Consider the following 23,754-nt stretch of genomic DNA (forward strand, 5'->3'; position numbering starts at 1 on the left):
AAATTAATTCTTAGGATTGTGCATGAATCTAAAATCATACATGCAGAAGTGTCTAACATACAGAAATGTGCAAATACAGATGTCCCTATTTTGTTAGAACTAACATGAATAAAGATAATTCAACAGAGAAGGAGACAAAAAAAAACAGTAACTGCAACTTGCAATGCATTATTAGTGAAATACAAATTTGCAAAGGAATTTCCATTTTCTGATTTGAAAAGGACAGCACAGCTAGCCCCTGCTTCCAGACAAATACAGTTTCCTAGGTTCAAATCTCACTCCCTTATCACTATCTATGTGGCTTTTATATATCATCAATGTGCCTGTACTAGATTCCATCCCACATTACCAAACTCATATATGGTAGGTGGAATGGCAACTGTAAATTGTCTCCTGTGTGAATGAATGTGGCTATATGTGTCCTGCAATAACAAGTTACAAAATCAAATATCAAAGCAGAGTTCTGGTTAGCCTTTACCATTAGAAGAGTTAAATGTTTCACCTCAGTTATAGGTTTAGCAATTGTTTTGTGTATTATGGTAAAAACACACCCCTTCACTATTCAATTTTAGCATTGGCTTTCTGATGGCTTTTACTTAGAAGAAATATGCACATCTGCATCATGAACACTGCTAAACTATGGAGTATCTCAATGAATATGCATTATTCTCACAAATATCCATTAGGGCTGGGAATACATCAAATTATTCAATTTGCAGAAGTCAATATAGCAATATTCAGCACTTTGATTTTTTTTTCATAACGTCTTCTGAACATTAAATAAAACCTACAAAGTCTCAAGTGCTCTAAGCATGACTGTATTGACTGGCACTGATGCATGTTTAAAAAAATAAATAAAATTTGGAGCAGGTAGGGCTTGCTCTACTGTTTGGTTTTACCTGGGATGACAGTTTAAGCAATATAACATCTAAAGATAAAACACATTACTGAATATAAAAAAAGACATCTGAATACTTTGGGATGCCTGCAACAGGCAGCAAAAAAAGGTCCTTGCTAAGTTTCATAAAATATTTAGCGTGCTTGAGAATTTTTCAGTGTTTGTTTATGGGATAAGCTGCATTACAGGACATTTTAATTTTAAATTTATATTTTTGTTTAGCATGTGAAATGATCTTCCTAATTACAGTAATAGATAGTCAACATAGTGCATTCATTTTTCATTAATCTTTATGATTATTGGAGAAGTCAAATACACAACCATATTACTTTGTGAGAAAAGGTTAGTAATACAATAATAAAACACTGTAACAAACTGGTCAAAATCTCCCCAAAGCAGGGTGCCTCAAGAGCTGACTGATGATGAAAAGCAGCAGCTGTAGATGCAGAGGTAAGAGGACTGGGCATAAAAAAAAAAACAAAAAAAAAAACAAAAAAAAAACAAAAAAAAAAGGATGCAAAGTGAAACTGGCATGTGGTTTCAGTTTGGGTTGTTGAAGTGCCATGAGCCTAGCTGTGTGTGGGATGATGAAATTGTCTGCTACACCACAGATTAACAAAAGCTACAAGATAGGAAAATCGTGAGGCTTCTACAGACTGACGTGAATTTGAAGTAGTAGGCTGGATGTGCAAGTTCCTTCAACAAAGAATAATGGCTAAAGTAAAAGAATCTTGTCCGCAAGAATGGGAGGATTGTAAATAGTTACTGGTTGTTTTATTGTTATGTTTAAGTTTTTCGTGGATAGAAATTAACCTCCTTGATTTCTGCATAGCTCTATTCTTCACTGCCCAGGAAAGGCCATTACAGTTACTGAAACAAAAATATCTGAATTTTATAATGCCAAATTCATTTTTTTCCCTTAGAATTCTACACACAACACCCCATAATGACAACATGAAAAAAGTTTACTTGAGGTTTTTGCAAATTTATTAAAAATAAAAAAACTGACAAATCACATGTACATAAGTATTCACAGCCTTTGCTCAATACTTTGTCGAATTACCTTTGGCAGCAATTACAGCCTCAAGTCTTTTTGAATATGATGCCACAAGCTTGGCACGCCTATCCTTGGCCAGTTTCGCCCATTCCTCTTTGCAGCACCTCTCAAGCTCCATCAGGTTGGATGGGAAGCATCGGTGCACAGCCATTTTAAGATCTCTCCAGAGATGTTCAATCGGATTCAAGGCTGGGCCACTCAAGGACATTCACAGAGTTGTCCTGAAGCCACTCCTTTGATATCTTGGCCTTGTGCTTAGGGTCGTTGTCCTGCTGAAAGATGAACTGTCGCTCCAGTCTGAGGTCAAGAGCGCTCTGGAGCAGCAGTTCATCCAGGATGTCTCTGTACATTACTGCAGTCATCTTTCCCTTTATCCTGACTAGTCTCCCAGTTCCTGCCACTTAAAAACATCCCCACAGCATGATGCTGCCACCACCATGCTTCACTGTAGGGATGGTATTGGCCTGGTGATGAGTGGTGCCTGGTTTCCTCCAAACGTGATGCCTGGCATTCACACCAAAGAGTTCATCTTTGTCTTATCTGACTAGAGAATTTTTTTCTCATGGTCTGAGAGTCCTTCAGGTGCCTTTTTGCAAACTCCAGGTGGACTGCCATGTGCCTTTTACTAAGGAGTGGCTTCAGTCTGGCCACTCTACCATACAGGCCTGATTGGTGGATTGCTGCAGAGATGGTTGTCCTTCTGGAAGGTTCTCCTCTCTCCACAGAGGACCTCTGGAGCGCTGACAGAGTGACCATCGGGTTCTTGGTCACCTCCCAGACTAAGGCCCTTCTCCCCCGATTGCTCAGTTTAGATGGCCGGCCAGCTCTAGGAAGAGTCCTGGTGGTTTCGAACTTTTTACACTTACGGATGATGGAGGCCACTGGGCTCATTGGGACCTTCAAAGCAGCAGAAATTTTTCTGTAACCTTTCCCAGATTTGTGCCTCGGGACAATCCTGTCTCGGAGATCTACAGACAATTCCTTTGACTTCATGCTTGGTTTGTGCTCTGACATGAACTGTCAACTGTGGGACCTTATATAGACAGGTGTGTGCCTTTCCAAATCATGTCCCATCAACTGAATTTACCACAGGTAGACTCCAATTAAGCTGCAGAAACATCTCAAGGATGATCAGGGGAAACAGGATGCACCTTAGCTCAATTGTGAGCTTCATGGCAAAGGCTGTGAATACTTATGTACATGTGCTTTCTCAATTTTTTTATTTTTAATAAATTTGTAAAAATCTCAAGTAAACTTTTTTCACGTTGTCATTATGGGGTGTTGTGTGTAGAATTCTGAGGGAAAAAATGAATTTAATCCATTTTGGATTAAGGCTGTAACATAACAAAATGTGGAAAAAGTGATGCGCTGTGAATACTTTCCGGATGCACTGTATATATATATATATATATATATATATATATAATGTGATTTGTGCTTTAAAGAATCAAGAGCTTTGTCATTGTATTAAAAAGAGAAAGAGAGCAGTGTTTGCTGACTGGATGACATAGACACAAGCAAAGCATGCATACAATGGAAACTCACAACATAAGTAGAGAAGATATGAAACAAAAATAAATGTGATAAACCACAGGTTATTAAAGATGTTTCTTTAAGACACATCTATTCATGAAATTGTTAAATTTAGGGAAAACCGTTTCCTTTGCTAATATTTCCTATTATTTTTGAGAGAAAATATACAAGGTTTTGAACACTGTGGAAAACATGCATATATATGTCTATAAGGCATTGATCTTCAAAGGTGTTTTGAAAACATATTGAGAAATATCAAATCTCATTTTGGGTTAAAATAATCACAATACCAATTTAAGTTCATATTGACAAGCTGAAATATTAATGTCCATGATTAATATGCATCTTAACAAGCTAATCAAATCACAGACTCAATTATGGGTCTCACTCTGAACTTCCTAAAGGTAGAAGCGAACTACAAAATGAAAACAAAATGTAGTGCCATTAAGACTATTGCTGCACATCCTTTCTCTGACACATTAACACGGAGTACTTTCAACCAAGGAATTATTCAGCAGTTGTGTCAAGAAACAGTACTGGGGCTCCTTTACACCAACAGCAATATGTCTGCACAATGCCTCACTGCAAGTGTAACTGGCAGTCAACGGCTTTCTTTCGTTTTATTTTTTATCTTTTTTATCATTCTGGTGTATATATATATATATATATATATATATATATATATATATATATATATATATATATATATATATATATATAGATATCTATGTATCTATTTATTTATTAACTAGCTGTGTTATCGGACTTCACCCAGGAAATTTCCTAAGACTATGGGCCTTGGTTATAGCACTGTTAATCTGATGTATTAGACATACTACAATAACAGAGTACTTTTTTTTTTTTTTTTTAACCAAGACATTCGTTTCTTTTTCTTTTCTTAAACTGGGTTAATATTATCAGTTCACTGCAGCTCCTTACTCTTGAACATACTACATACAATTGCTCAGGAGCAAAACATCTGTGATGGAGATCTTTTTTCTCATTTTCCTAGTAACATACCTTGGCTTTTGTTGATTGTCATTGGACAAAAATATAACAGGAAACTGTACTCTTTTTAAATCAAACAGGTATACAGTACAAATAACAAGAATACTGAGTATAAATATAATTTCACCCTGTAGCTAGTTTCAAACAAAATTGTTTTTAATGCTTTGATCTGTAATCTCATACCATCACATAGTTTTGTAGTGCTCAGATCAAAATCAATATAAACTGAATTATGGTTTACTTTAACTTATTACATATAACATTGACTTTTACAAGATGAACATTTACATGGAACATACAATGAAATTAAAACACACTGTAAAGAAAAAACAGGTAAAAAATTAATATAGTGAACTATGTACAATGTCCCTGTGCTTGAAGTGGAACTAAATCACTGTTCGTACTCGTGCTTTTTGTTATTAGATAGACAGTGTTTTATTACTTGTTCCCAGGGGGAAATTAAGCTTTATACATAAGATATTTAAATAAATAAATACATACATAAATAGGTGGATAAGTGAATATATCTATGTATCTATATAGATATTTATCTATATATGGAAGCGAAGATCTGTAATACGGTTTGCATATTTATAGCTAGAGATCCACAAAGGGAGAAAATTAGTCACATACCTTAAAATACTGAAGTTTATTTCTCCAAAAGATGGTTTATACATATACATACACAATGTGTATATTATATATATATATCTTTTTCATGTGGTACAAAATCATTATTCAAACAAACATTTTATTTTTGTTTAAATATAGTTAAATCTTCATAAAAAAGGAAATGTACTTGAAAGGCCCACAATATATGGGACACCCTTTTCTGTTAACTGTATCAGGTTTGTGCTTTATTGTATTTTGATTTGAATATTAAAATGAAATGAGAAAAAAACTCTAAACTAATAATCACCTCATTGATTCCGATTTACTTATTACAACTGTAATAAAGTATTTAATATATACCGGTATATATTATATATTTACATTTTTTCTGTTCTACACTTGTTTTTAATTATATTAAAATCTTTACTTTTTTCCCCTCATAGTTCTTCCTGCTAGGCATAACTGGATAATGAGCTTAAAAAAAAAAAAGATGGATGTCAGTCATTTTTCAGCTACATTATTCCAACAATTTACATCTCAGAAACATAAAAAGAAAGGCCTCCACCTGAGCCAATAAGCACAGCTGATTCCACAAAAAGAATGCTTCTATAAAAGAACTAACTGAAATTGAACTGTAGGCATTTTGCTTTACCCATTTGTATCTAATTTTGAAAATTGTTTTTTTTTTCTGGCATATGGAAATCCTTACATTTAACAAGATCACCTGCTTAGAACCAACCCAAGGAATTGAAGGAACTTGCGGTCTATAACCTGGGCATACACACATTCAGATAACAGCAGCAGCAATGGCTCTACATTGCATATTTTTCCCATTCAGTACAGCCACAAGGCAATACTATGGAAGAAACCAACTATAAATCTCTCATGAAATTATACTCAGTTTATGTAAAGCTGATTTGGGGCTCACGTGATAAAAATGACAACCCTACCTTTCCTGCACTACAGTGGCAGAAGGTCAAAACTACAAATTTGTATGAAAGACAAACATTCACATTTTAAAGTAAATAAATTTGTTAGACTCCCTTCTTAAATAGAAGTATAGCACATCTACTTCTGCAGTTTTTAGGTACTGCCCTTGAAAGTGAAGGTTTAACAGTTAAAACTCCACAAGAGGCTCTCAAATCTGTGGCTACACCACAAGCAGTGATCCTGGCAGGAGAAAGAGGCCCAGAAGTGACTAGTTATTAATCTGTATTCAGCTTAAGCGCTGTGTCAGCACATTCCTTCTGCTGTGCCAAGACATGGAAGCTGCAGCCTGGGCTTGCATTTACAGCTCCATCTCTGGCCGTTTCCATATGCACGTACTCTCAATCTTAAGTCTTTTAAACATTTTAAAGCAGGTTTGTCTAAATCTTATTTCACATTGAATTATAACACTGATTCTCCCATAACCATTAAAAACCTGTTAAATTACACTATACTAATACCTGGTGAAAGTAATGAATTGTTAACCTAGGATAATTATGTATGCATAAGTCAAATTGCATGAAAGCTTTACAATTATGTAGTGTCAGATGGTGATATTTATTCCAATGTTTTATTCTCCTGTGTTGTTAAAAAAAAAAAGTTCAAATTTAACATCACTACAACACCCAAACATCTTGGATTAAAACACATTATTCTAGTATGTGTTGGGCATTTTTTCTTCTAGTCACCAGATTTACATGTTCACTAAGTCTGTTATATTTATTAGGACTCAATATTTATTTTATATAGTTAATATCTCATGTTATATTTTTCCAATGCTGACTTATAAGTCAAATATTAACAATATTACCAAACCAAGTGATCCCTTTCAACCAAATCATACATTCAGTAAGCTAAACTCACTGCCTTAGTTGTGATTTAATAATTTAGAGTACAGTATAGACAACATTTGTTAAAGGAATACAATGAACATTTCCATTTCTATAAATAACTAAAATTAAGGATAGATACATTATAATTGAGGGGCAGTGGTATTGCTGCTGCCACATCTTTGGTCCATCCTGTGCAGAGCTTGCATTTTCTCCTTGAGTTTGTGAGGATTACCTATGGGTGCTCCAGCTTCCTCCCACAATCCAACAAAGTGCAGGTTAAGTTGACTGGCAATGCCAATTTGGCCCTAGTGTGTGTTAGTGTATGAGTGTGTAGGAGTGTTTACACTGCTATGGACTGGACTGTTCCTGCCTTGTATCCTGTGCTTGCTGGGATAGGCTCTAGCTCCCCTAGGCCCTGCACAGGATTAAGCAGGCTTTGGAAAATGTGACATGAATATTGTAACTAATGCTGCTATGAAGCCTTTCTATTTGGAAAGTATTTAAGCGTGTAATGCAAGATATATTTACAACGTTCACCTGAATCCTGCATAATTATTATTGACTCAAACTTCCTCAACTTTGCACTCCCCACTGGACCATTACGAAATTATTCATTGAAAGAACTGCAATTCAGTGATAATAATACATTTGTGTTTTAAAGGCTAACAGGTCATTTTTCTTCTAGGGATTGTCTAGCTTGACATCACAAAGCGAAGTCAACTAAAATTATTCAATCTGAAAATATACTAATATCTCTTAAAGAGAATTAGTGTTCTGCTGCTTTAAATTGAGTTTCGGGACAGCGCTAATGCTCTTCGACTCTGTATATATGAAATTCCACTTTACTTTTATCTGGTAAATTTTTAATGCTATTTAGATTCTTCAGCAAACCTTTAACTGCCTCTAGGGTATTTGCTAATTAAACCTCTACATTTTATGCTGCTTTCTCAGAGAATATGCCAGGACTGTAATGCATTAACAAGATAGTTTGCACATCCCAAGTTGGACATCTGAAAAATAATCATTAAAAATGAAATAGAAAAAAAAAATCAATCAAACATGCAAGGCAAATGAGACAAAAAGAAAATTTGATGAAGAGATGTGTGCTTGAAAAGTTACAAAGATTCCATAAAATTATTTAGATTAACTATACATGATCAGCCAGACCATTTCCATATTTTCCTGGAGAAATGAACCAACACCTTTTAAATTTTCAATAAAATGTAATATAAATGTTTAAGTAAGAACAGAATGTGAAGGGAAAAGGCCAATTTCCTAAAGCATGTATAGTTTCATCAGAATTAAGTGCATAAGCCCTATTCCCTCCAGAACAAATGACTAGAAAGCAAATGCTGAACACCCCAAAAGGCCAACAGTCACACAAGCAGCCTGGAATTTGCTGTTTCAGCAAATCGTCGCTTTTCCAGAGGCACACAAAAAGCGCCTTTTCTGCAGACTGGATGCTTGCCAGGTCTCCTTCATGATTCAGATTTATGGATTCCTTACGAATGCAAGGAAAGAAAGCTGTAGCCAAAACCATAGGGAGGGTTCAGAAAAGTTGCCAGATGATAAAGGGAGCCCAATAGTGTCCAGGCAGCTGGGGATAAACTTAACTCCCATCCCCCACCCCCTCAGAGTTTAACACTTTCATGTCTACAGAGAAAGGCAAGGGGAGACAACAGTCACTCCATAAATTTAAGGCAGGAGGGCACCAGGTCATCACTCTCAACTTTTACTTGAAAACATCCCTGACCCAAGTGTCACCGTGAAATGAATCAATGTTCTTACCTACAAACTACTCCGTGATACTCTACTTTAACAGATTATCAATAAGATTTTTGCCGTTATAAGATTAGCAAAAAAAAATAAATAAATAAAATGAATGCATTTGCAATTTATCTGCCTCCTAGAAATTTCTCACAGGAAGCTCAGCATTGTACTATATGAGCTTTCGAATTCTTCAGGTAAAACCTTACATTAGATTAGATTACATCTTGCCTGAAGAAGGGGCCTGAGTTGTCTCGAAAGCTTGCATATTGTAATCTTTTTAGTTAGCCAATAAAACGTGTTATTTTGCTTGGCTTTTCTCTACATTCATAATGGCTAACATGGTATAACACCCTAGTACTTCAGGTAAAACCTGAAATTTAGAAGCCAGTTTAAACCAACAAAAAATTAATTATGAATTGTTTCAATTGACTGAAATGTAATGCTGTTATGAAACTTTCATTTTGACAAAAGAAAAAGGTTTGTGAGCTTAGAATTGTGAAGAACTATAAGTAACACTTATTTTATGTGTTTTGGTGTAATTGATTTTAATTTCACCAAATACCTGATATTTACATGTTAGATATTTCAATCTAACACGCATATACAGCAAGTTTAAAGAATTAAAAAAAATAGTAATTGGTTAAGTACATCATAATAACAGAGTATGCATCATGCAGGTTATGTGGATAATATTCATTAGTGAAAAGTGCATCTCCCACTAATGAAACACTGGATCTAACAGCACAGGTTTATTATTTAACTACAATACTCTCCTCAACATCTCTGTACTCATCAAGACAATATTTAATTTTGATAGGTCATGCTGCAGATTTTCTCTCACAATCAGTGTGTACTTTTAAATATACGTGTGAGTAAGTATATATACTTTATTTCTATTTTTTTTTTTACTGTGCCTTTGTCTCTTTGCAACTGCAGTGCTTTCTGAGGCCGTCAGCTGCTCCTTTTCACTTATATCTCTATGCACTTGTTACAAAATTACATTGTGACATGTGCTAACATGGTGTTTCTTTTGGCTTGATTACTGGTGATTTGAATTTCTGGTTGCCTGTCCATTCAGTTATTGCATGCATCTCTATCATGTTATGGCCTCTACCTAATGCCATTTCCCATTAGTGAAAAGGAGGGATTTCCATTTTAGCAGACTTTCGGATCTCTGAAACAAGTGTACTGCACCAAACAGGTCAAATAAGGTGCCTACACTGAGATTTGCATACATGAGATGGCTCAGAATTATGACTGCTCATTTGGTAAAAAAATAACAAAAAAGACAAACAAGAGTTCAAATAACAATGCACAGTATAAAGTGGATTTGTTTGAGTAAAAGTATTACATAACTTTAACAGTTGTCCTGTGACCATTTTTAGTGTTAATAGACTGCTGCCTTTCTTATATTTCTGCTGCAGGCAAAACTTAATTGTACCATCTATGTCAGTGTTTCTCCACCATGCGGTTACAACCCAAAAAAGGGTCGCAAGTTGCTATTGTTTATAATAGTAGTGGGTCACGATGGGTCACCGCTCTGATAACTGCGTTCAATCACACTCTATTCACCAAGGGGGATCACGCTTGATTCACAGAGGGGGTAGAAACTTGGGAAAAAGTGGGTCATAGAACCAGAAAGCTTGAGAAGCACTCATGTATGTAACACTGCCCGAGTTCAATTCTACCTCTGCAGATCAGATGCTCAAGTAGTTTCACATGATTTAATCATTTCTCAGTCGTATAACTAATATTCTTTTTAAGTGATAAGCCTGTGTGAAGCATCTACAGGTTGCAAAAAGTTCTGAATAATTGTCTGAGTCATGAACTGAAAAGAAAAACAAACATGAGCACACTATATCTTGCTTTCTTTTCTCTACACTGACATTTTTGCTTTTGGCTACAATGGTCTGAAACTCACTGTTCAGAAGGCTCATTCAGTTTTCGTGTTCCAATCCAGATTAAAATCTTGAACCTGTTCTGTCTAGATTTCTAATGGTTGTACCTACACTTCCAACAATCCCTGCTATTCAGAGTAATATCACTACCAGACAGTATACTACACACTTATGGTCTGAGTTTCAAGAGTGGTACACCATAACTAATTTCATGTCTTAACACTCTTGCAAAATTCAGTTCTTTGCAGTTTTATACTGTAGAAGTTGAGCATTTTAAATGGCTATTTTTAATGCTTGCTGCTTAAAATTTGTTTGGAATACTTCACATTTCTCAGGTAACTGTCAGTGTCCACTTTTATGTATATGTAGTGCTAATTTTATCTCTTATTTTGTATATTTGACACAGTATTATAAACATGTCACAACATAAAGTGTTGTATAATAGTGCATGTTCAAAATGGTGCAATGTAAAGTAAATATTGATAGATGAATGGACAATGTACAGTGTGTACTGTCAAGCACAAATGAAGCAGACTATGAAAAAGACAATAGTTTCCTTCCCCATCACATTCAATTCCTAGTTCTGCCCCACAATCTTAAATATTCAGAGTTTTGCAAAATTTGTCAAATCACACTTAAGAGTTGTATCAGCCATAAGTGACAAAACCATCCTTCAGGCAGTTACCTATTGTCCAATAAGTTCAGTAAATGTTTGGAGGCATCTTTGCCTTTGCAAATTAACTCTTGCATCACAGTAGTTCAGAGAGTAAATGCATGCTTTAACTTGAAAACATGAAACATTTGAAGATACCAAGAGCAAACTTCAGACATTTACTGCAGACAATTTAAACCTCGGGTATTTCACCTCTTTAATAATGATGTCTACTTCCATGAAGAATGTCAAACTGTAGAAATTTTCAGTCTCGCTCCCCTTTTCAGAAACTTTTTATTAATGAATGTAACAAGTAAGCTAGGCAAATAGAATCACACTATAATTTGTTCATGAAATGTTGCTCCATTGTTGCATACTTCAAAAGCTGTTAAAAGACTTTAAGCACCATGCTTTTTAATGTTCTAGTGCTATTCTCTCTTGATTGAAAAATGCAGGGAAAGCATGGGCCATCAGCATATAAAGACCTTTAAATATTAAACAGCCATGTACATCATGAAAGCAGGTGAAAAAGGAGGAACTATTGAAAAACAAACAAACAAATAAATAGCAGGGAAATAGGCTGGGTTTTCTATTTTAGGTATTTAAGAAAGAAAACAGCTATTAATAAATAATTATACAAACAACCTGTCACTACTTTATATAGTGCTTTTCCATTGTCAACACCACTCCCTAAGTAGTCCACAAGTGCAGCTATATATTTTAAAACTTACAAACTTGTAGAAGGGCCTGCAAACACATGATGAAACTACTTCCTTCTAGGAATCCCAAAAAGAAAACTTTATGTCTTACCCAATGTCTCATGGGAACTTTCTGGCCGGGGTGGTCCTGGTCCAGGGGCAGCGGGTAAAGGTCTCTGGAAACGTTGCCGGATGGGTGGCAGCGACATTACCACTGGTCCCAAGTACTTGACGTATGTTCCTGGGAAATCTCCCTTTTGCCTGGTGCGCTCATTGATCCCAAAAATCCAGCCAATGTGCTCTGGATGTTGCTCATCTCCTTCCTTAAAGCCCTGTGCAAGGAGAGATGACCTATCCACAGTCAAGATGTCACCTGGCTCCAAATTGATGTCCTCCTCTCGTTCTTTCACATACTTGTGCAGAGCCTGATATTGGTAGCCCTCAGCAGCCATGTTTACACCTACCCAAATGTTTTTGAAGATAACCAGCGATTTACAGCACTGATTTGTCCCCCCCCCCCCCCCAAAAAAAAAACCCAGAGAGAGAGAGAGAGAGAGAGGCACTCAGCGAAGACTGAAACGCATAATAAACAGCAAACACCTTAATGTGTTACTGTGTGTAAGCTCCTGAGCACTACTGGCCCATATCCAACATCTGCACTTTTCTCAGCTTAAAGCCTCGGTTTAACCAAATGATGGAGCAGAGGGAGACTGTGACCAACATAACCGCGGTAATGGATCAACAGCTGGATCAACTTCAATTTTATAAGGCAACCAGGCAGATCTCCTCCTGAGCCTTCAGGTATGAACTGTTAAACCTGAAAAAGAAAACAGAAAATAATTTAAATTAAAAAATCTATTAGCAGTATAAGGATTATATCTATATTTAAACCCACCTCTTAGTATTGGAACTTAGCGGGTAATTGTACTCACTAAATAAACATAAAAACTAACCAGATTCTGCACAAGCATTTTATACCTCAAGCATTTATGACACTAATAGCTCACCAACAATTTTTGTCTTCTTCTATATAAAAAAAAAAAAATAAAATAAAAACTTCTATGCATGCAGAACATAACAAAAAGTCTTAGAGAAAACAAAACCTCACATATACAAATCTGTGACAGAAAAGAATCCAGCGATCAGACAGACAGCAAAAGTCTCAATTATTTGTGGAAGGGGGGGTTGCTTATTTTTTTGTGTGGCTATTAAGGCACACTCTGCCAGCCCTCTCCAGTTTCATGTTAAATCATACTTAACAATCAGAAATCTTTGATGAATCAGTTTCATCACGTCATTAAGCAGTCTTGTGTCAATTTAATCATATTTGCAATTTAAAAAATTATACTGAGTTAAAATATGTCACCCAGGCACTTACAGTATATACGGTTTAAGTTACACTGCATTATAAACAATTATCTTCTGAAGTATGGTGAAAACTGTGAAGAAGTCAAAATAAATTGAGAATCATAAGCAGTTCAACATAAAACAATTTAGATGTCTTATATCAACACTCATTTAAAATGGCACATTGGCAGAGTGGTTAACGCTGATATCTTACAGTTCAGGGTACACTCAGGTTCAATTGCTGCCCTGGCCACAGACTCAAACGGTTTTTTCTCCTCATGTTTGTGTGGATTTACAGCATGTTAGTTACCTTCCACATTCCAAAGAGATATGTGCTAGAGTAATCATGTTCTCAAAATTAGTCCACAGTGTGTGTGTAGGTATAAGAGAGTAGACTCTTCAATGGACTGCCATCACATCCAGGGTTGATTCTGGATGGGAAAAACTTCAGCTCACCACAGCCTTGTACCAGACTAAATGGGTTAAAGGGATGGATAGATGGACAAACACTGAAGGGTTAAAAGTTCTGTAAAAACCTTACATTTAGCATAAACAAAAAAAGCGAAAGATCCAGAAGTCATCATCATTTGAATTCAAAAGCAAATACACAGTGTTTTGTCTTAAAATCAGCTTCCTAACCCTGTTGACCACATGAACTTGAAGTCAAGGACGAGCGTCTAACAGAAATTAGGGTAACCCAGGTGAAATAAATACAGAGAAAGGCATAAGTTGGTAAGATCATCTCATCTCAAGCAAGGGCAAAGCAAACCTCCGATGAGTCAGCCAGAGTTTAAGAAGATCCAAGCAACCCTCAAACAGTGCAGGCAGAGATCAGCAAGACTAAATGAATCTTCAAACAAGACGGAAATTTTTAAGGAACACCCTATCAAACCTCAGAAGAATGAGCAAGAGAGCTGGAGCAATAGAGTAAACCCTATAAGATGCTGTAACAGAACTTCATCAATAGTCTAAATATCAGTGGTCGGACCACTAATGGGTCAGACCACTAACAGTTGAGCATTAGTGACATCAAAACCTACATGGAAAAGGTAGTTACAAAACCTAAGGAATTATTTAGAGATCACCAACATTTTATATATCTAGAGATGAACGTTTTTCTATTTTAGAAGAGTCAGTCAAAGATAAAACTAGTCAGAGTAAGCCTCACAAGAAACACTCAAAAGTAAGAATAATCAAGGTAGACGAAGTACCAAAATATCCTCACGATTACTGCAAACACAAAATAAACCATAACAAGTAGGTACAAATTAAAAATGACAGTTATTGAGAGGAAGATGTTGGTACCATGTACCTTGTATAAGTCAGGTCCAAAAGAATGAAACTGCTTGAAACCTGTACAAATGAAAACAAATCAAACCTAAGGGTGCAAAAAACTTGCAACAGACCCTCGCCCCTACCCTGACTGCATTATACTACCACTAAATCCTTTTGCAGCAGTTCTATATTTAGCTTTTCATCACTGCGCACATATGGAAACACTGCAAAGACCAGGACAGCGAGCCTTGACATGCTGCTATGATTAAATGTAGTTCTTAGAGGTTATAATCCACGCACCACACGTTCAGTATGAATTACTGCACTGCAAGAGGGCCCAAAGTTAAACCACAGAGATGGGAGCAGGCCATGAGTCATGGAGTTCACTCTAATGAATGGTGATGCAGTACAGCTCAAACCACAAGAAAGACAGACAGAAAGAAGAAAAAAAGAAACATTCAGTTAATCACAGCTACAGTTTAACTGAAACTAGATTTCTTGCTAGCCTACAGGGCGAATAGAACAAAAAATACACTAGAGCCTTGCTCATCTATATACTAGTCTTTTCTGATGAACACTCAAGAAAAAAAATCAAAATGATCAAAACTGTACTTTGTACTCCACATCAAACTCAACCAATTCTGAGTCCATTTTTTCAATGGAAACTTTATCATGGATTTCTATGGAACTTTCAATTGCAGCAAAGTGCAAAATACTTTTAACTAGCTGTGATTAGACTTACAAATGTTTTATTTGCTTGAATTAAAATACATTTAAAGTAACTTTTAATATTTAAATGCAATTTTAAAGTCAATGTAATTCATGATAATCTGTAATTGTAACTAGTCAAAATTACAGAGATCTATTTAAACCTTGGTTAGGCAAATGTTTTACAGGTATCCATAGTTTGAAAAAATATTGACTTCTGAGAAGCTTTCCATCTGAGAAAAAGTATCTTAACTTGCATATTTCATGAAACATTACAAATATCTTGAATTCAAGTTCAAACTAAAAATACTAAATTACAAGTATTTGCAATTCTCACTTTTTCGTCTCAAATTCAAGTTCTCAGTAGTTAAAATAACGTTATATATACTGTATTTATAATTCTGAGCTGGCAAAATATGATTAAAAATGATTAAGAGTGGTCAAGAATGACATCAAATGGTAAAATGGCTTGCCATAAGTAAAAGTCTTGGAAAGAAAAGGATGGACAGAAAGAGTTGAGGCACCAGCATCCATATAAACAGTTAAGGGTTGCAGCTAACAAGGGAACTGACAAGCACTAACTGAAAACTTCTCCAATCAGGAATTAACTCAGCACTTAAAATTAACAATGCATACTGTACACTGTATATCCTAAAATTGCATTATAATATTTTAAAGCAGCTACATGTTGCTTTACTATTTGTAACTTTTTGTGCCATGCTTCTGTATAAATAACCAGTCATCCAAAACTTGCCCACAGTATCTCCAGTAAAATTTAGGCTTTAAAAATGCAAGCATCCATAGAATTGGAACAGATAGACTTAGGGCGGTATGACCAAAATTCTATATCACGGTATTTTTCTAAATTATCCCGGTTTCACGGTATTCTACGGTATTTTTTTCCCCATGCATGAGTGGATGTTAACCACATTTTCCACTGCAATTACTGGCTAAGAATAACCTATTCCACTGTCAAGAGTATTGTACATTGTACAAAAAAAAACATTTTAATGTGCACACAAGTATTAATACAGTTTTGCATTGCCCCATAAAGTGATAGTTTTCAAGGGGGTGGCACTAATGGAGAAGGTATCACATTGCATGACAGATGCAGTCAAAATATAGAACCTTTTTATTGAACATATTTTGCAAAAACAAACTATAATTTTGACAACATATTTTCAACCATACAAAGAGGCATTTAGACTTAGTAAAATATCCAGAAGTGCTTGTCAAAAATTGTATTGCACCGAATATGTCTTAGAAAAGGAATAAACAGTAAATATTTTTTGTAAACCAACTACACTTTCTGTTAATGTTAACAATCTCTGTCCACTGACACGTTAAAGTGACTTTTTAAACAACTTTATCATCATTAAACTGCATAATATTTAAACTAATAAATAATAACAATAAAATAAATAATAGTATTATTACTGATAGTTGCACTATTACTTCAAGACTTCAAGCCCAGATGCATTACACAGTATTCACCAAATTAAAATAAAATAAAACAAGTGCAACTTGGTGATGACATCTTTACCAACTGAACCATCATTTAAGCAAACTGCATTAATATGGACCTTGCTTCAAGCTAAGCTATACTGGGAAGAAAAAAACAACCTATATGTCGAGAACAAAGTCAACATTTCCACTTTATTCTCGCCGTTTATGTCGAGATTAAAGTCGACATTTCCACTTTATTCTCGCCGTTTATGTTGAGATTAAAGTCGACATTTCCACTTTATTCTCATAGTTTACTTCATAATTAAAGTAGAATGTCGTAAACTAAACTTTTTCCTAAAATCAATGTTTAATCAATTACTTAATTTACCCCATCATAAATTAATGCAGCACATTAAATGCTTTGTGTTAACGTTCCCCGACCCAGTGGTTAATCACTACGCTTCTTAAACTGACTTCCTCTGCACTAAGAGAAGACAGCGATCACCATACAGAATCCATTCACTTCATGATATTCCTGCTTTCTGAAAATTTAGAATGCTAAGATAAACACTTGATATCATTTTCATGATGAAATGCATTAAAGCAGGTATTACACATGCACGGTAGTGAGGCGTTTGTATTGAACCATCTAAGAGGAGAATTTCATGAAGGTTCATTAATAATAATGACAATAACAAAAAACAACAACATAGGGATTTTCATAAGATATTTGTTGAAAGATGGTGACCATGTGACTAATACTTCATTATTATAACAGAAAATGTTATAGCCACAGAAAAAACAGACTACTGTCAATTTATCAACCCTATTAACTACTGTATAGTTCCGTTCAAATAGCTCTGTACGGCATCATAAAATGAGTCACAGAGATACTAATATCATCAATGGAAGCCTTCAATTCAAATTTAATTAAATACCAGCACACTGATAGGGAAATCTACTTTTCATCTGTAAAGGACAAAGTGTTTAATCTATCCAAGATTAAAAGATCATTTATAAATTGAAGGAAACAGTTTGGTCTATGTAGCTTGTTCAAGTAACTAATAAGTTTTCCCAGTATTACTTCTACTAGGCAGATGGCTGGGCGTATGCTTCAAAGACAAGGCTTCAAATATTCTACTTGTTCTCAAATGTAACTGTAAAGAAGTGATTGTTAGTTTCCATAATACACACACACACAACTTTATTTTTCACTAGCCTAAACACTTGTACAATATAAACGCACAATGTGTGTTATACTGGTAAATGCTGCCTTTGTTACATTGCGAGCTGACAATTTCTTTAGAGGATTGTATTCTGCAATATTTCAAATGCAGAGTAACAGGAACATCAAATTTCACATAACTTTGAACAAGGACCAGCAGTTTGACAAAATCTAAACAGAAATTAGGTCATAATGTAGATGACGATTATTCTTTTATCCTGTACATCTTAGTAAGAATTTCACATTATTTTTATTCTTGCAACATTATTCCCATATGTAAAATCCAGGATACACTTGTGTTTTAATTTATTATTGAGGTACTCTAAAATACCCAAAACAAAACTTTGGTGAAACTTCTCATTGAGTGCTATTATAGAAAATCCAATGCTTTCAAGGAATACATACAGTTTAAAACACCACACATTTTGCTTTTTCAACAGTGCAATTAAAGTAACTAGGAACACACACATATAAAAAATAGACACCCCAAAGCTGTAGTGAAGCTGAAGCCACTGAGTTAACAGCATAGCCTGCACAGAACAAGCAGCTGGAGTTTTCACAGTACATTATCAACCATTTTAAATTAAGCCTTAACTTTCCAAAGACATACTGTAAGCCAGATGCATAAAGTCCACTAGAATAAGATTTAAAAAGTACACCATGCTGTTTAACTACTTTAAAAGTGATAGAAGTTTTACAAAAAAAGTATATGCAACAGAAGTCATATATAGAATAATTCATTGCTTTTCTGTTGAAACCATCTGTGTTTCTTTCTGAAGACTAATAATTCCACTAAAATGTATTGCAACAAATGGAAGGAACTGTCTTACTTTAAACAAACAACCTAAAATAATATTATCTTATTCTTTAAATAGCCTACTTAAGAAGAAAATAACATAGCAAAAATCACCCTATGTACTGTTTGTTTACTTAAAGGCCATTGAGGCCTTCTTTGTATGATTTTGAGCTATACAAAAATAAATTGTCACTGTAGTTAAGGTTTGCAGGAATAAAACCTGTCACTCATTGAATGGGATTCCAGTATACTTGTAGTTCAAGTGCCATTCCACATCCACAGATGACTGATGAACAGTTACTTTATGGAACAGAATGTTACATAGAAATCATACAGTATGTAACAACCGCAAAAATATTTAGAACCTATTTTTTACAACCTACATTTTTTCATTCTTGCAGCTTTCCCACAGTCTACAATCTAAAACCAACATTCTACAACCTACTACAGTATTTTGCGCACCATAAGGCGCACTGGATTGAAAGGCGCACTCTCAATTGCGGGGCTTATTTCTGTACTTAAGCCATACATAAGGCGCACCGTATTATTCGGCGCATGCAAAAACAAGGTAACAGAAGCAAAACAATGAGTTTAGTTAAACCTTATTCTACTACGTATTTAAAAATACACTCACATTGTTTTTTGATCAGTTTGTTGTCACAAATCCATCGAAGTCCTCACCTTCTGTATCTGAATTGAACAGATGGGCAAGTTCGCCATCAAACATGCCGGGTTCCCTCTCGTCATTGTCGGAATCAGTCTCGTTGCCGGGTGGCTGTTCAGCAATGATTCCAGCTTTCGCGTAAGCTCGGACAACAGTCGAAGCAGACACCTTAGCCCAGGCATCCACAATCCATTCACATATGGTGGCGTAACTCACCCGGCGCTGCCTTCCAGTCTTAGTAAAGGTGTGTTCGCCGTCTCTCATCCATCGCTCCCATGACGCTCGCATCTTCACTTTGAACGCCCTGTTTACACCGATGTCCAGCGGTTGGAGTTCTTTTGTTAATCCTCCTGGAATGATGGCAAGCTCCGTATTCATTTGCTTCACTTGTTTTTTCACAGTAGCGGTGATATGGGCACGCATGGAGTCGCAGATCAACAAAGACGGTGATGCATGGAAAAACCCACCCGGTCTCTTCACATACACCTCTCTCAGCCACTCTCTCATTTTCTCCTCGTCCATCCAGCCCTTTGGATTGGCCTTAACGATGACTCCGGCTGGAAACTTTTCTTTTGGCAGCGTCTTCCTCTTAAAAATGACCATAGGTGGTAGTTTCTGTCCATTACCGTGGCAACCAAGAACAACAGTGAAAGCCGATTTCTCATGCCCCGTGGTGCGTATGGATACCGTGCTGGTCCCCTTTTTCTCCACAGTATGGTTCACGGGGATGTCAAAAGTGAGAGGGACCTCGTCCATGTTGGTGATGTGGTTGGGCTGGATTTTTTTGTCGGTAATCTTGTTGCTGCAGTAGGTGCGGAAGATGGTCAGCTTTTCTTTGTAATCCGCTGGCAGTTGCTGCGCCACGGTAGTTCGTGCGCGGATGGCGAGATGGCGCCTTTTCATAAAACGAAAGCACCAAGACGGACCTCCTTGAAAGTGCTCGAGCTTCATGTCTTGTGCTATCGTTATTGCCTTCAGTCGAATGGTGACTGTAGAGACGCTTCTCCCGGCTGCTCTTTGTTCAAGAATCCATTGTTCAAGTTGGTCTTCCAACTCTGGCCACCTCGCCTTGTTCCCGCGGAAACTCTTTTTTGTCTTTTTAACTTGGCGCAATTCATTCTCCTGCTTCCTCCACTTCCGAACCATGGATTCATTGATTTTAAATTCTCTCGCTGCTGCTCTATTCCCATTTACAACCGCGTAACTGATAGCCTGTAGTTTGAATTGTGCATCGTAAGCATGTCTCTTCTCTGATGCCATTTTCAGGGTCCTTAGCCAAACAAATGTGGTTTCGCAGTGCTCCAGTAGTACAATATACCTACCTGCCGTAGGCGTGGCGGAGGTAAGTGTACGTGGCTTTACGTAATGTTCTGCAATTGGTTTATCGCTGCCAGCGTTCATAGTGTACGTATTACTACGTCCCTATGTCGGCAGGAAATGGTCTGACAGTCAATCAAGCAGAGCGCTTACTAAAATGCACAACAACATTTTTACAGATTTTGGAACTCAGTGCACACATAAGGCGCACCGAATTTAAAGGCGCACCGTGGATTTTTGAGAAAATTAAAGGCTTTTAAGTGCGCCTTATAGTGCGCAAAATACTGTACGTTAAGGGCCCTACAGGTATCAAAGGATTCTCACAGGACTGAAGACTACAGTCACTCTCTTCTATTGGGGTGTTACTAAAGAGTCAGTGCTGCCACCACAATACACCAAGCTTGTATTTGCATGAATTGAGCGATGTGGGGAGATTCACTGCAACATCTAATAACAGGCAATTTGAAGTTCTACAATGGCCAAATAATATGGAGCTTCAAAGACACATAGCACGAAAGCAATAAAGATTAAAGTTCTTGCTTTCTGAGTGTACCAGAAAAGCAAACTGATGGCAAAGTGTCATCTGTTACAAGAGTTACATATCAAAAACATATATAAAACCAGTTTAAAAACAATAGCGGTCATTTTTGTACAGCTTCCTAATAAAAAAATTGAACTGAAAGAGTTTACAAATAATCCTAGCAAATATTAAAGTCAATAGTGGCTGATTTAAAAGTTCTCTTCACATATAATCAGCATTTTCTTGTAAAACATCAGTGAGCATACAGACAGCATATTTCAAAAGATGAGCACTACTCATTGATCAGTCCAAGGCAATGTGCTTTAAAACACAAACACAGCAATCAGTTTTTTTCAATTTAGTATTTAGATTTCATAGCACACACCACTGTTTAATCAATATTATGGGTTCATCCTAACTATGTACATTAGCACACTGACACATTACTTCCCGTTATTCACGGGGATCAAGATTAGCTGCAGAAAACAGGTCACTGTCTCAAACTTTGTACTCTCTTCATGACAGAATGTTTTGTTGGGGTACTTCAAACTCCCTTTATATCCCAGATGGTAGAATGATTTGTTAATCTAAATTTGCCCAGTGTGAACAAGTGCAAGTATGCCCACAAATGGACTGTCACCTATTACATGCAGTATGTTGTTCTTTATTTATATAAAATGTACCCTATAGTTATAATATGTAATTGAAAGCTCCTGTATTTACTGTTTACTGGAAAAGAATCCTTCTTAGCATGGTAATTATATGTTTGCCTTTTAATATTACTTTTTATTTTTAATCTTACTTGGAAATTCAATTTAGTTTTAGTGTTCCTTCATAATGTTCTTTTAGTTTAGTTTTTATTTCACACACACACATTTTTATATATATATATATATATATATATATATATATACACACATACATACATACATACACATATTATATATGTAAAATTCCATTATAGTGTATATCTTTACAACAAAATTTTCATTACAACGAAGTATTTTTATGGTTCCGACAGCTTACCCATTTGACACGAGTCTATAGAAATCTCGTTACTACGAAGTACATTCAGCAGATACTTTCATTATAACGAAGTGCACAAAAGACCGTGAAATACCCGAATGAATCATCCACAGAGCAGTTAGTTCTGTGGCCGCAGCTCAGTTGTGCACAACAATCCCCAAACAGAAACACTCATTTTTTTTTCTCTCTTTGAACTTTCCTCGTACTGTTTTTTTTTTTTCCCCCTTTTTTGTTTCCTGCGGTTTTCAGTGATACCTTTTACTTATTGCTCATCAATATTTGAAAAACATCCACTGGAATTTAACTCATTGTCACCCTCCTATAGAAACAGCAGACACAGAAAAATGATAACAGTTCATATTAGAAAAAAAAACACTTTATTTTTTGCAGCTCTCGATTGCTGCAAAAAGAAAAGAGAATTCGGAATTTCGCCATTGACACGGTCAACTTTCTTGAAAGACAGAGTAAAAAAAGAAAAATCTTGGGTTGCAAACATATATGAACTGCTGCATTTGAAGACGTCAAAAAAGCAGTTTCTATGTGGTTCAGTGATGCTCGTTCAAGAAACACTCCTAGTAATGCTGCACTCATTCAAGAAAATGAACTAGACAGCAAGCCGAAGAGCATCCTGAAGTGCGATCTCCGTGTCTGTACAGGGCAATAGCAGGCTCACAGATATGCTGCATCTCTCCGCCAAAGTAAACAGAAAAGATCTTGATGGGTGATGCAAGGTTAGGAGCACGTAAATTGTAAATGCAGATACTGTAACAGGATTACTTGATCACTGACCTGGCCACGATCCTGCCTGACTGCTGTGTCTGTGCATAGCAGAGTGGCAGATCACACTACAATAAATAACTGTACTGTTCCTGTTTCAAGCTGAATAAAGCTGGTTTTGCTAAAGTACTGAGACTATGCTTCGTGTTTTGGGGTGCAAGACAGGGACCTATAGCACAACCCTGATCTTTTATGATTTGCTTCTGTGGCGCTTCACTGCAGCAATGTGATCCTCCTATTGCCCTGCCCCAGCAACGGACAAACAATCTTCCACAGATGCTGCAATCGCGCTTCAGGACGCACTTCAGCGTGTCGTTCCCATTGGGTGGGGAGTGGGGGGGGTCTCAAAAGAGTTCAGAAACCTCACAATATGAAGAATAATGATTCGGTTCCTGACTGATAACTGTGCTGCCCACAACATGCTTCCACATTCAGATAATGTTCGCTTTGAATACCTTCCACCCAATTGCACAGCAGCGCTTCAGCCATTGAATTTGGGCATCGTTCGCATCCTGAAAGTGTATTATCGTAAGGAAATGCTGAGAAAAATTCTCGTCAGCATAACTTGTAGGCAGGAGGAGATTAAAAGTAACGCGAAAGAAGCTATTGAAATGATTGCAAACGCCTGGATACAAGTTAAAGAAAGCACTATATTAACAAATACAGAATCTCATTACAACAAAATATTTTTTAGGTCCCTGGGAGTT

The 23,754-nt window shown here is 36.2% G+C and overlaps 1 protein-coding gene across 1 annotated transcript in view; it reads right to left on the reverse strand.

Moving 5' to 3' along the window:
• Window positions 1-23,754, reverse strand: part of pik3r2 (phosphoinositide-3-kinase, regulatory subunit 2 (beta)) — a 94,084-nt gene that overhangs the window by 50,946 nt on the left and 19,384 nt on the right. Inside the window, exon 2 of the mRNA XM_028816178.2 lies at window positions 12,059-12,763. Within this exon, the coding sequence (XP_028672011.1) occupies window positions 12,059-12,398 (340 nt within the window). The 5' untranslated portion in view covers window positions 12,399-12,763. The remainder of the gene's footprint in view (window positions 1-12,058; window positions 12,764-23,754) is intronic.

The sequence above is a fragment of the Erpetoichthys calabaricus genome, chromosome 12 (assembly GCF_900747795.2).
Source record: "Erpetoichthys calabaricus chromosome 12, fErpCal1.3, whole genome shotgun sequence".
NCBI classification, from domain to species: domain Eukaryota; kingdom Metazoa; phylum Chordata; class Cladistia; order Polypteriformes; family Polypteridae; genus Erpetoichthys; species Erpetoichthys calabaricus.